The sequence below is a fragment of the Motacilla alba genome, chromosome 17, assembly GCF_015832195.1.
Source record: "Motacilla alba alba isolate MOTALB_02 chromosome 17, Motacilla_alba_V1.0_pri, whole genome shotgun sequence".
Classification (NCBI taxonomy): Eukaryota; Metazoa; Chordata; class Aves; order Passeriformes; family Motacillidae; genus Motacilla; species Motacilla alba.
This window is the reverse complement of record NC_052032.1, coordinates 7,989,849-8,004,331: the sequence shown is the minus strand read 5'-3', so window position 1 is coordinate 8,004,331 and position 14,483 is coordinate 7,989,849. Positions and strand designations below refer to the sequence as shown.

General features: G+C 55.5%; 1 protein-coding gene across 1 annotated transcript in view; it reads right to left on the bottom strand.

The window, feature by feature from the left end:
- Positions 1 to 13,872, bottom strand: part of RXRA (retinoid X receptor alpha) — a 100,334-nt gene extending 86,462 nt beyond the window's left edge. The window contains exon 1 of the mRNA XM_038156033.1: positions 13,510 to 13,872. Within this exon, the coding sequence (XP_038011961.1) occupies positions 13,510 to 13,537 (28 nt within the window). The 5' untranslated portion in view covers positions 13,538 to 13,872. The remainder of the gene's footprint in view (positions 1 to 13,509) is intronic.
- Between the last annotated feature and the right edge of the window lie 611 nt (positions 13,873 to 14,483).

Genomic DNA, 14,483 nt, shown 5'->3' with positions numbered 1-14,483 from the left:
CGCTCGCATGAGGATGGGAGAACATGCCCAAGTGTGCCTGGGATCACGGCTCACAGCAAAACAAGCAAAGCCAGCCATCCCTAAAGTGCTGTTTAAAACACCCAAAAAGTGACTCCGTGTTTTTTTCTACCCTCTGAGCTCTCTCTGTTACCAAAATCAGGGCCCAGGCTGGTCACAGGCAGGGCGTTTTTTTAATTATCGACCATGTTGCAATGTTTTCTCTTTTTATTTTTAGGAGGCTCTCTAAAACTATAGAGGAAATTATCCAAAAGAAGTTTGTTCAAACGGCCTGTCAGTTTGAGGAAGTGAAATTAAACCAGAAAAAAAAAAAAAAAAAAAGAAACCCCAGCCCTGAATCCTAATAAATCACACATCCACACACACACACAAAATTGGAGAACTCCGGGCATGCCTCCAAAGCCAAGGAAATGGATGATAAACAAAACAAACCTAGTTCTGCCTGGTAATAAAGGCTTCCACAGTGGGAATTTCTCACCCTGGAATCACTTCCACTGAGAAGGGCACAGCTGGTGGCACATGGGGAGCTTCCCCACTCCCCCACTGAGAGGTGCCTGCAGGGACAGCCAGCGATGCCATCCCATGCTGAGCTGCTCTCCACGAATAAAAATCCTACACTGCATGAATTTCCTTCCATAAATCCCTTTGGAGCACGCCCCGGCTCTGTCCCCACTGAGAACTGGTTGATCACCCCATGACAGAGAGAGGTGGCTGCTTGGTTGTGCTGCTGTCACCAGCTGGGCTGGCAGTGGGGACCTGCTCAGGGCTCAGAGACCCACCCAGAGCAAACGAAACTCACCTTGGAGGGGGAAAAAAAAGCTGCAAAATATAAACAAGAGAAAGGAAGAAGTATGAAGATGCTGAAATAAATCCCACCAGGCACTCAGGTGTCTAGAGCAGGAGGCAAAATCAGAGTGTGGGACAGAAAAATGGCAGTGCCAAGGCCCCTTTCAAGCTCCAGATGCAGCTTCCCATAGGTGAGGATGCTGCAGAGTGATGCTCATCCCTCCCCACCCACGGGGCTCATCCTGTGAGGCCACACAGGGGCAGGGAGAGCAGGGCAGGGACACTGCCTGTGTCCTCAGCACAGCCCAGTGACCCCAGAGCAGCCCCTACATGCCCAAAGCAGCATTTTGGGAGACCACAGCTGAGCCAAGAGCTGAGGCTATGACGGCAAAACCAGTGGAGGGGTGGGGACACGCAGGGGTGACCCCAGAACGAGCTGGCACAGTCCCCACGGCCACCCTGGCACGGCCACCAGTGAGCCCTTGCTGCAGGGAGCTGAGCCCGGGTGGGCAGCCCGTCCTCTGCTCCATCTTCTCTCTGCCTTCCCGCAGAGATTGCCAGGAAACAGTTAAAGCTTCCTAAGCTGGGCTCTCCAGAGGACTCCAGTTAAAAGTCCACCGGGCATTTTCCCATGGTGGACTTTACCCCGGCGCGCGGCCGCGATAACGCAGCCGGAGGTGCCAGCCTGAGAGCCACCAGCCACCGGCCCTGGCACAGCGGGGAGAGGTGGCACCAGGCTGGGAGACCCCTGAAAAACCTGCACAGGACAGAAACCTGCAAACCAGCCCCGAGAGCAGCATTTTGGGGGTCTGGCAGCGAGAGGCTGCACGGAGCGTTCCGGGAGCAGCGCCGTGTTATCCCCACCTCGTGTGGGAATGACGTGCCTGTCCCCAAGGAGCCCGTTCCAACGTGTCCAGCCCAGAACAGGCTCAAATTCCCACCTAGCAGAACCCAGAGATTTCTCTCCCCATTCCTGAGGGCGAGGCAGAGACAAGTGGCACTGCTGTCCCTGCTGGAACAGCCACCTGGCCCTCCTCTCCAAGGTTGTCTGCAAACCCTCTCTCACCAGGACGACACACACCATTTTTTAAAAGCTGGGTGATGTAACCAACCCGTATTTATCATGCTGAAAACATCCCAAAGCTCCATCTCTTCCAGCTCCCAAGCACACAGTGTTCTCTTAATAAAATAATTGCAATGATGAATAGCTCCTTATAATGTTCTTCTTCTGCAGCTACTGACAGGGCCAAGAGCTGGGATGGAAAGTTCTTCTCCTCAATGAACCCTCAAGGTACATTCAGGATTTTACCTCCTCAAAGCAAAAAGGGCTGAAAAACTGGGAAAGTGCTGCCAGTGCTGTTCCAAGTCATCCCACCAGGCAGAGAACACCAAAATCCCTCTCCTTCAGCTCAGCCCCATCATTGTCTTAATAATAAAGTCAGCAAATCACTGCAGGTCAATCCCAGTCCTCGGCTAAGCTGACGCAATCTTGAAGCCACCTGATGAAATCAGTGCTGAGCTCCAGATCCTGCCACAGGCTCCACAAAAAATCCACCCCGACAAAAGCTCCTCTGCCCAAAGGTCCACGGGACCCCCAAAACCAGCGCCAGGAGCCCATCTCCTGAAACCACTTTGGAAATCAGGCTGTGGATTTAATCCTTCGCTGCAAGTCCTCATGTGCCTGTGATTTCCACACTGACAATTACAGGGCAGCTCAATGCACTGGGGTTGGCTTTTTTTTTTCTTTAGTCACTTCTACCTTATTCATTTGTAAAGGTGCTTTGAATTAGGAGTGCACTGGCTCTGCCTTCCCTTCCCACGCAAAGCTGGCTTTTACTCCCAGCCAGGGCCAGGCTCTCTGGGTGTTTTCCCAGAGCCTGTGCTCTCAAAGACTTAAAATTGAGCAGCCAAGGAAGAGCCCTTGGTGGCAGAGAGGGATCTGGGACCTCATCCTGGCTCAAGGGACTTCCCAGAGCCTGGGAGAACTGGCAGGACCGGCTGCTCCCACCCTGCAGGCACATCCCTACACCAGCTCCAGGCTCACCCCTTCCTACCCGGCACTCTCCCACCACAACGTGCCCTGTCCTCCCTACAAAGGGCTGGCCTGGGGTCCCCAGATTTTGGGCAGAGCATCTCTCTGCTCTCAGGGATGAGCCGGGATGAGCTTCACCCTCCATGGCACTGCTTTCCCAGGCTGTATCCTAAGGTTTGCCTGCTCGAGGAAGACCTGAGAAGAGCTTTGGGGCTCCAACACCATTCCTGGGGTGCTGCTGAGCTCCACCAAGCTGTGCCCCCGGGGTGTGATGCTGCATCTTCCTGCACCTTCCAGCATCCGAGGGCAAATGCAACCGCTCCAAGAAACAGACCTGGAGGATTCCTGGAGCAGCCCCACATCCCCTGTGCTGCCCCAGGGTTTTGGGAAGGTGCCTTGAGAGGAGGAGCCTCCCCTGGTGTGCGTGGGTGAGGGCTCCAGATGGGCACCTTGCTGTTTGTTACCTGCCACCCAGGGCCTGCTGCAAGAAATCCCTGCCCTGCAACATTTCCTGCACACACCTAGAGGCCGTGAAAGCTGGCCAGACGTGGTTTTCCTGGCCTGCCCAGCCTCAGCTCCCATGGCTCAACACCGGGACAACCGGAGGAGCGCCCGGGTGCCCGCAGGGAGCGGCGCCCGGCACCCCTCAGCCACCCCAGACAGAAAAATGCAGTGGGAAAAGCGAGAGCCCGAGCCCAGCAGAGCTGGGTGGCCTCCGATTCCCACAGAACAAACCTGCCCCACAGGTGAGGCACGAACCTGCCAGAAGGGAATTGCTGGTTTTCCCCCCTCGGAGAGGAGGGTGACACTCCAAGGTAAAGCACCAGGGCACTGCTACCAAAACACAGCTCCAAACACTGCCAAAAACCCCTCAGCCAACAAAATCTGCGTCTCCCGACCTTATAAGCAGGGTGTAATTTGGGGTGCCAGCATCAGCCACCCCAATCTGCCCTCTGGGGGTCCTGCTCCCAAAAAGCCCCAGCTCTGAGCCGCTGTTTAAAGGCTCCACATTTGCACACAACAGGTACCCAGCTGGCCTGGGGCCAGGCTATCCCAGCTGGGATCAGCTAAGCCTTCCTAAGTGCTCAAATAGGGGCCTGCAGGTGATTGTCCCAGGAGCCTTAACTCTTCCTGGAGCCCCTCTGAGACCCAGACCCTGATGAGGAGCACAGTGCAGAAAACCAGCAAGGCTGGCAGTGGAGAGATGTGCATTTAGGGCAGCACAGGTCACTGCAGGCTGCCCTCTGAGCCCTATTCCTGACTGCAGTGCTTCCCAGGATCTGCCTGGGCATCCTATAAATAAATCCCAGGGCAGGGGCTGGGGAGAGCAGCCTGTAAAGCACAAGGCATTAACACCCAGGCTGGCACAGCTGGCTCACAGCCTGCCCAAGCAGCCAGCCACAATTTGCTTAGAGGTGCAGAAAGTTTTGGTTTGCCCTGGCAGGAAAGGAGCCTGGGTGGCCTCTGTAGGTACAGGAAACCCCTTTCTATCACTCACATCACTCTGCTTCCTCTGGATTTCTTTAACCTTTCACTCTTGGCCTGATTTATGCTTTCACACTGATTTTTGCACGCCTGCATTTCCCTCCTCCTCCTCCTCGCAGCCCTGGTGCTGCAGAACCACACCAGCAAAAAAGCTGGCAGGGCTTTGGCATCCAGCTGCCCAGAGCCAGAACAATCCCTGCAGGGAAACCTCCTGCTCTGCCTCACTCCAGAGGAGCTGGGTTTTGGCAGGAGGAGGGGAAATGTTGTTGTGCTGCGGGGCTGAGCAGCTCCAGCCCACCCATGGGATCCACGCTGGGCTGCGTGTGATGGGCAGGCACTGGAGCAGCTAATCTGGGACCCCAGGGACACAGCCCAGGCAGAGATGGAGATTCTGCTGCAGAGGAGCTGGCTGGTGAGCCCCAGGCTCCCCGGCACAGCCCAAGGCTGATTTTTCCTCGCAGACGAGGAAAGGAATCCACGAGCAGCTCAGTCCTGAGCCCTCCAAAGCATCCAGGCATTGCACAGCAGGCAGCACCCCATCCACAAAGGGCATCCCTGGCACCACAAGCACGTGGAGCGGCGCCCAGCCATGCCATCAGAGGCAGGAGGGCATGAGGACAGCGGGGACACAGCCTTAATGTCACCTAAAGGGCCCCTTGGGTGGGAAGAGGAGCTGCTTGTTCCCAGTCTCCACGGGGATCCTGGCACAAAATGAGCAAAACATTGGACTGTGCTGGAAGCATCAGCTTCCTGGGAGTGGATGGAACACAGCAACTCCAAGGCACTGCGGGAGCAGGGACAGCAGCTCAGAGCCCAGGGGAAAGGCTGGGGAGGAATCACAGCTGAAGTCAATTCTCCAGGCCCAAACTGGCAGCATTTTAATCCGTTCAGATGGATAAATAAAGAGTGTGGGAGCAGGTGGCCCTGGTGTCACCAGCCATCACCAGGGAGAAGGGATGACAGAGCCAGTGCACCAACCTGGTGCTCCATCCCTGCTGCGGCATCCTAAACCCCACACACCAGCCTGCTCAGCCTGAGCCTTACAGGGAAAAGGAGAAACCTCCAAAGCGAGAGCAAAGCAGGAAAACATCTCTTCATTCCATCTGCATGGGACATGAGAGGCCACCCTGAGAGCCAGCAGCTCACAGGGCTCCCTCAGCCTGGCACGGCCACCAAAAAGGAAACGAAGTCGCAAAGGTTATCGCTTTGGGGTTTGACTGAGCAGAAAAACCCCGCTCCGAAAACAAAAACAAGGAAAAGACGGGGAGGGGGGAGAGGGGCAGGGATGTACAGCCCCAAAAAACGGGACAGGGGGTGCAGGGGCCCACCCCACACCAACACACATCTCCATGGCAGGAGAGTTTCCCGGGAAAATAAATGCAAAGTCTGTTATAAAAGTTTATCAGCGAGGAAGAGCGAGCGCGCCTGACTACAGGATAGAGATGTCATTATTTTCATGCATCTGCCTTACCCAATTTTATTTAGTTGCTTTCTGCACCATTTCATGCTCATTCTGCTGCTGAGCTAGACAATTGCTTTATAACTCTAGGGTGCAATTTCACTGTCTGTGAGCCACACGCACGCACGCGGGGGCTGCGCCGGGATGGAGAGAGGAGCTGCACTCCCTCCCTTCTCCCCACACCCCGAGGTTTGGAGAGGAGTTTTCTTCATACATTTGAGGGGGGGAAAGAAATGAAATTAAAATGCTAAGCCACTGCCTTTAATATATTCCAGGAGTGTGTGGGGGGAGCAGCCCCAGCGAGCAGCGGCTCCCCATTACGGCTGAGCAGGATGAACTGGAGGGCAATCTGCTCTCTCACGCTACGTGAATGCTGAGAGACAGAGCCCGGCAGGCTGCAGGGCAGGAACGCTGTGAATCACGCTGGATTTTTATGATCAATTGAAAGTCACACTTGAACAAGTGCAGGTCAGCAGGGAGGGTTGGTCACGCAGGTGCGGAGCTCCGCGACGGCGGCTTTCAGCTCGCTCAAGTCACCTGCTCCCTCACAGGCCGTGGGGACCATCCTTGGTACCCCTTCTTCCTGCTCAACCACTGAACATCCCCCCCAGGGCTGCTGTGGGGTGTGAGGGGTCACCAGAAGGAGCCCCAGCACTGATGGGACGCAGTGTGGGATCATGGCTTTCCCCAGCACAGCGTGCTCCAGCACCCCCAGCACGACCCGGCGCCTGCTCCACACTGTCAGAGAGCACAGCTCCTCCAGCCTGATAAAATCACTCATCTCCCACAAATGGGGCAGAAAAAGAAGGGCTGGGGGCAGAAGGGAAGCCCAGCTTAGCCTGGTAAGGATGACCAGTACAGAATATCTTCGGTATCCCTTTTCCAAGAGCCCCCACCTTCACGCAGGTCATTGAGGGCAGGGAAGGGAAGCTGCAGCACTGGCAAACCACTCTCACCCACCCTCCACACCCCCAGGAGCAGCCAAGCAGCTCCCCCAGCTCGATGTGATGCCCCTGGCTCTGCTCCAGCTCTTCTCTGCCACCACTCACCATCCCTCGCTCAGCTCCTCCATCTCCTCCCATCCCAACCTGTACCACCTCCGTGTCTCGGGGTGGATTTTGGCTGGAAGCTCTCCCCTCCTGCCCTCCTCCTTCCGCTCTTGCCTCACCACTGCCATTGCCTCACTGCCACTCCGGAACGGGCACGTAGGAGACGCGCTGCCCACAACAAAATTGTCTCGCAGCAGCCCACAGAGTTCACAGCAAAAGGAAAAAAAAGAAAAAAAAAACAACACACAAAGAAAACAACTCTCCTCCAGCACTCACTTGTCAGCCAGAAATGGAAAAACAATAATCGAATGTTTCTGCCTTCCCGCCCAGCTGAAACGAGATGGGGCATCCCTCCCTAATCCGCTCCTGGCAGCACAAAGGATCTGCCCCAGGAGCTGAGGGGGCTGTAAATCTCAGGAGCCTCCCTCAGCTCCCCCTCCCTGGATTTTTTTCCTTTTTTTTCCCCAAGTCTGTAAAGCTGAAGAAAGCCAAAACTCTACAAAAGAGGAGCCCATGAAAAGTAACAGCCAGCTGGGAATCCCATTACCATTTTATTGGTCCCCAATACTGCTATTGCTCCTTTTATCTCCTGGCTCTGCAGCCATCCTGCAGCTGATGGGATCCTGGGAAAGACTCAAATACACCACCAACCTCCACTCATGGCCCAAGAAACCAAGTCTTTGACCAAAAAATCAAATCCCCCAGGGTTTGGAAGAAGGAGCAATGAACATAGAGTGAGGGAGCAGAAGGGGATACCAGCCAACTCCCCAAATCTTTAGGGTGTTTCTTCCTTGCCCTGTGCTTTGGGAGCACCTGGCTCGCCCACAAACCCCACCTGGGAGCTTTCCTTTGCTCCTGGGCCAAAAAGCAGCTTTGGGGCGGAGTGGGTTTGGAGGTTTTGGACCCTGCAAAGCCCAGGGGAGCTCGGCGGAGCTGCCATCCCAGCGGGATCAGCTCTGCAGGGCTGCCAGCCCAGCTCTCACCACCACCCCACGCCCTCGCTCCGGGCCCCGTTCCCAGCTCAGACACTCCCCCGAGCCTCAGTTTCCCACCCTGGATCTGCCTCGTCTGGGCAGACAAGGAATTTTGGAGGCAAGATCCATGCCCTGCTGATGTGCAGAGGCAGGAGCTGGCACGGGCACAGCTGCGACCAGAATTACAGCCCCGAGGTGCAACCTTGGAACTTTTACTGTGGATCACAGTTAGAGAAAAGGGAAAGAGAGGGGGAGAAAAAAAAAGAAAAAAGCCCAAGCATTTCGTGCTTACCAATGGTCTGTTTGAACAGGATTATTTTTTAACTCCACGTTAAACAAAATTTCAAAGGAGAGGAGCTGCATTTGGGCTTAATTTGAGCCCTTTCTTCCCTTTCTCACAAGGGAATTGTTCCCTGTTTATCTCAGAAAACACCCTCCATTTTGAAAAGCTCCCTCCCCTCTAAATAAAAACTCAGGTTGATTTCCTTGACTTTGCTTTGCTTTTTCTAAGCCAAACCTTGTCAGAAAAGGCAAGTTCTCACAGCCAGTTTCCATCTCAACAATAGAGCATTTTCCCAGGCTAAATTGCTTCTGTCGGAAAATCTTCTGGCAGTTTTGAGCTGGCTGGCATGTGTGGGGATCCTTCTGTAGGGTTTTTTAAATCCTTATTTGCAATATTATTTCATCTGCTCCGCGCTGCCTTGATGTTGGGAGCAGCCTTTGGAGAGGCACAGCCGCTCCTCCCTCCTCCTCCTCTGTCCTCCCTCCAGGCACACGCTTCCCTTTGAGGAGGAGGAGAGGGGAGAAATAAAATAAAAGACAAGCAAAGAGGAAAATGTCAGAAAGCTGCTTTTTGTGTGCGTGTCAAACGTTCAAAGTTATTCCAGAGTCTAGTCTTTAAATGTAATAAAATACAGCAACTCCTGACAAAATCAATTAAAATAAAACCACCCAGGCTGCCTCCCCTATTGCTTTGTAGCTCGGCTGACTCCAAGAGCCCACCTGGGCCTTTTAGGAAGCAATTAGGGAAGTGCTGGGATGGATCCCGTGCAGACTGAGCATCCCTCAAGTGCTGAGCATCCCTGACACTTCTGAGCATCCCTCCACACTTCTGAGCATCCCTCCCGAGTGCCCACATCCTTCCACATCCCCCAGCACCCCTCTGAAATGCCCAGACCCCTCCACACCACAGGTCAGCGCGAGGAGAGCCCAGTTCCTCCCCTCTGATCCCTCCCCAGCTTGGGGATCAGAGCCAAGAAGGATTAATTGGAGCCCAATTAGGTTGCCCAGCCCGCAAGGAAGGTCCCCACAGCACTCGGCCAGCAGGGGTTTGAGGGATCCCAGGCTTTGGCTCAGTGCAGGAGCCCAGCTGGGGCACAGGGACCCCTCAGTGTCCCCACACCATCACCACAGCCCTGTTAAATCCCTTGCCAAGGGCCACCAGCTCTTGCTGTCTCACTGCTGGGTTATTTATAGCAGGAATGATTTGGGGATTTCAGGCAGCTGGGAGCCTCAGGGAATACTCTGAGCACACACAATCCCCAGGAAAAGGCACCAGGATGCTCCCAGGAACACAGAGCCCACAGACGAGGCAGGACCAAAGCGCACCCCAAAGCCCTGCAGCACCCACAGCTCCTCTGTTTGTTTCTTTCCTTAACCATCCTGCAAAAAAACCCTAAAAAATCTAAAATTCAGCCCGGTGCCAGGGCTCTGGCATATGGCAACCCACCCCTGCTCCCAGAAAACAATACTCAACAAAAAGGTTTTTAACCCATTTCTTAATAAATATTTATTTCTGCCTTGAAGATGTGGGTGGGACAAAGCCAGGGTGTATTTTCCAGTGAAATGTTTTGATTCCCCCCTTGTTGGGTTTTTTTTTTCCCCCTCAACAGGAGCAAAACGCCAATAATAATATTTGCAATGAATAACTCAAATTCTGTGGCTTTCTCCCCCGCTCTCTCTCAAATAAATAAAATACCCTAAATTTGAGAAACACAAACGCTCCCTCCAACCCAGCAGGACGACGTGGAATAAACTCAGGGACGCTCTGAGGATTTATTTCACTGCCACAACCCAGATCTGCAAAAGGCAAAAACTCCTTCCCAGCTTGTTTTGCACATGGCAAAGAAGAGAGGTCGAGCCCTACAAGAGAGACCAGGACACAACCAGACTTCACCTCCTGCTCCGGCCCCATGGAGCCAACCAGATGTGGGGCAGAGGATTCCTCCTTCCTCACTGGGCTGCTCAGATGCTTCCCACATCCCTCAGTTCTCCTCCCTGCAGATTTGTCACATCAGCTACCGATTTTCTGAGCGTACCAAGAGCAGGACTGAGCATGGTGGTGAGGTCTCAACCCAAACAGAGGTTCCCAAAGAAGCTCTGTGCAGCACCCAGGTTTATCCCACAGGCTCAGATCAGGATGAAGGTGCCTGATGGATGCTCACCGAGCAGCCCCAGCCCTGGGCTGGCCCAGCTGCACGTGCACGGGGTTGTTTTGCTGTTTTCCTGGGAAGTGTTGCTGCTCCAGCCCTGAGCACGGCACGGACAGTCCTCACCCCACATCCTGAGCAGCTGCAGCTGGCCCTGGCAGGGCTGCAGGGTGGGAAGAGGGACACACAGGGGTTACAACCTGCTGGAGTGACCTCCGGAGAGAAGCACCAGCCTCGGACACCCGTTAACTGTTTCTTGCCCCACAAAGCTGAGCCTTGGGAGAGCTCCCTGAGCTCAGCACTCCTATTTTCCTCCCCTGAGATACCCAGGGAATGGGCAGAGGGAAAGCAGAGCACTAAGAGGATGGCAAAAGGCAGAGAACGAGCAGCCACCTGAGGAAACGAGCCCTTGGTCTGCACATCAGTGCCCCGGGAAAGCCTGACCTCACGCACCCCACCACAGGTGATCCCCACACCACGGATTTTTCTTCATTTTCCTCCTCCTGGAGACCCAGCACAACACAGAGGAGCAAAAACTGGACAGGCCTGAGCTAGCTAAGCCTAGCAAAGCAGGACTGTAACTGTTTGAAGCCCCATCAGGGCTGTGGTACCTGTGCCCACAGCCCCCGTGCCAGGCTGCGGGTTGTCCTGGCAGTGGGATGGCAGACAGGTGACAGCAGCCAGCCTGGGAGATGCCCAGGGACGTGCTGTCCTCACGGGGAGCCTCTGGCTGGCATCTGCCAGCAGCTCTCCAGAGAAGCAGGAAAATGAGATACTACTATTAAAAGTGCCCAGTGCTGGCCACGCTTCCAGCCATGACATCAGCGGGGTTATCTAAGTGTAACCACGGGCAGGACTTGGCCAGGAACCACCAGGTTGGCCTTGCTGGGCCAAACTGAGCAGGGATTTTGAAGGGGACACAGAAATGGAGTAGAATTTTGGCCGTGTTGCTGCTGTGCCCCCGCTCAGGCCTGCACCGGTGTGCAGGGAAACAAACCCCACAAGCTGGGCTGGTTTTCTCCCCTGGGTTTTTCCAGCACCAGCTCCAAAAAATGACATGAGAAAGGGTTGGTGGAACACGCCAGGACCCTGCAAAGTTGGGACCTGGTGGGGTTTGGACCATCCTGGTCCAAAGAGGCCCCATGGCTCTCCCAGCTCTGCTCTGGGAAGGTCTCAGCTCACATTCCCCTCAATCCTACAAACTGCTCACAAGCTTTTAGACACAACCTGCCTGCACTGCCCGGAGCAGGACCAAGATTTCCCCTCCAAAACCTGCAGCAAACACTGCCCTTGCAGTCAAGGGATTTTTCCCAATAATCAGTGACCAAAGACCAGCACACAAAATTTGGGGGTCTCTCCAGCCAATCCCAGACCACCCACCCCAAACAGCTCCCCCAGACAGATGGATTTTCTCCTGAGACAAGGATGAGAAGTTTTAACCTCCCCCAGCAGGGCTGTCCTGAGGGGCTGCCCTGTTTGCCCTGGGGATGCTCCTGGTGTGCTGCCCATTTCGTGGCACAGTCCCATTTCTAAATGAGCAGATAAATCAGTTGTTTGCCACTTTGCACCAGAGTGAAAACCCTTCCCCAAGCCAGCAGCCACAGACTCTCCCCCTCCTACCCCCTCAAACCAACCTGACCAATAACACGATGGATTTTTTAGCATTTACAGCATAACAGGGGAGCTCAGGACTGACAGAAAACACAATTAACATACACAGAGGCCTGAGCCTGCCCGGATCAACAGAGATTTGGATTGTCTTCCACAAGAGCATCCAAGGAAATGGTTAAAGCACTCCAACGAGGCAAGAGAGGCACCTTCTGCTGGGATGAGCCCCAAGAGCTGCGCTGGCCCCAGCCAGAAGGAGCTGGCTTGATTTGGAGCCAGGGACACACCGCAGGTGAGGATGCTTTTGGCCCCAGCAGCATCTCCCAGCCCAGACAACGAGGGGCACTGTGAAACTGGGATTTTTGGGAGATGCCACCTACAGCCCTGCCAGCCCACAGGGCCAGGGTCTCCCTGCCAAAGCCCCCAGACCACCACAGCCCTGGAAAAACCTCTCAGCGGGCTGGGCTTGCAGGAAACCTCATGATGGTTGTTTGTATTTATTCTGCTCTTTGAAAGAAATAACCGAAATCGCAATTTGTCAACAAAACAAGCAAAAAAAAAAAAAAAAAAAAAAAAAAAAAAAACCACCAACACGTTAAAGAAAAAAAAAAAAAACAAGAGGAAGAAAGAATCAAAACACACCAGCGGCAGGCTGGAGAGGCTGAGCAGAGATTTAAAGCCCAGGGAAGGCAGCAGGGACGGTCTCGCTGGGCACGGCTCGCTCTGCCGGAGGCTGGGAGGCACCGGGCGGAGCGGGGACAGGGATGGCAGCACTCGCCCCTCTTCCCCCGAGCCCGCACTTGGCGTCAGGCCACTTCGCTCAAACTTTTCTTCCCCCCACCCCGAGCCCTAAGCTCTGCAATATCACTTCTCCTGGAAGCGAGACGCGGGAGGCATTCGCCCTTACAAGCCAGGACTTGACTCAGTCACCGAAACGATGGCAAACTCCGGCGGGAAATAGGTTTTAAAACGCAGCTAAAAGGAGGAGAGGGAGGGGGGAAAAAAAATAAGAACAAAAAGGCAGGAGGGTCCCAACAGCGGCGGTGGGAGCCGGCGATGCGAACGGAGGGGCCGGGCGCTGCCTCCCCCTGCCCGGCTGCCGCGGGGAGAGGGGAAAAAATATTTTAAAAAAGGAGAAAAAGTCAAAAATTAAAGAAAAAAAATAAACCGAGGGGAAAGGCAAGAGGGGGAAGCACAGGCTGCGCGCTGCCGAGCCCCGAGCAGAGCCGGCCCCGGGCGGGGAGGGGGCTCTGCCCGCTGCCGCTGCCCCGTTCCGAGCGCCGCTGGGGCCGCTGCCCGACCGGCACGGCGGGGCCCGGCCCGGCCCGGCCCGGCTCGGCTTCCCGGCCAGGGCCCGGCGTCCCCGGGGCTGCGCCACGGAAAAAAAAAAAACCAAAAAAAAACCAAAAAAAAAAACAGCAAAGCAAAAGAAAAATACCAACTGGAAGGCAGGGGCCGGGGGCAGGGGCCGGGGCCGGGCCGCTCGCCGCCGCGCTCCCCGGGGAAGGGGCGAGCGCATCCCCCGCCCGCCGCCCCCCGGAGCGCGCCGCTGGAAGGGGCAGCGGAGCCGGGGAGGGGGAGAGCGGCAGGACAGGCGCTGATTTTATCGTCCCGGAGCACCCCCCACCCCCCGCGGTAGGAACGGAGAATCTCTCGGAACAGAACTCACCCAGCGGCAGGAAGTGTTTGGTGTCCATGGCTGGTGCTTAACTCATGCCAAGGGGCTCGGCGAGCGCGGCGGCGAAAACACACAGGCAGGGCGGGCGGAGGGGAGGGAAATCAGCGCGGGGGGAGAGGGGAGGAGGGGAGAAAAAAAAAAACACCCACGGGGAGGAGGAGGAGGAGGAGGAGGGAGGAAGGGAGGAGGAGGAGGAGGCAGCGGGGAAGCTGCAGCCCCGCAGCGGCCCCGCAGCGGCGGCCCCGCGCAGCCGAGGCCGCGGAGTTGTGGCAAACTCCAACAATGTAACTCCGCCGGGCGCGCCCGGCTCCGCGCCGGGGCCCGCGCAGGGGGAGCGGCCGAGCTCCGAGCTCCGAGCCGAGCCGAGCCGAGCCGAGCCGAGCCGAGCCGAGCCGAGCAGCGCCGCCCCGCGCCCGCCCCGCCGGCCCGCGGAGAGCGCTGCGCTGCTGGCTGGTGGTTTTGTTTGGTTTTTTGGGGTTTTTTTTTTTTTTTTTGGGGGGGGGTTGTGTTTTTGTTGTTGTTTTTTTTTCTTAAAGTGATGGGGGAAAGGGAGGAAATGGGGGGGGAGGAGGGAAAAACGAAAGGGAGGAGGGAAAAAATAAAGGGGGGGGGAAGAGGTGGTGAGAAGGGGAAATTAGAGATGATGAGGAAGGGAGAGGGGAAAGAGAAGGAAAGGAGGGGATAAAAGGAGAGGGGAAAGAGAGAAGGGAAGAAGAGTGGAAATAGAAGGAAAAGAGGAGAGGAAAAAGATGGGGAAAGAGCAGCAAAGAGGGAGGGAAAGGAAGGGGGAAAGAGGAGGAAGGGAAAAGAGATGATGAAAGAAGGGGGAAGAGAAAAAAGAGGGGAAAAAAAAAGAGGTGCGTAGCGCTGCAGCGGCAGCCTGGGAGGGGGAGCAGAGGGGGTTCCCAGAGTGATGCTGAGCAATGCCAGCTGTGCCCAGCGATGCTCCTGAGCCCACTGCCTGT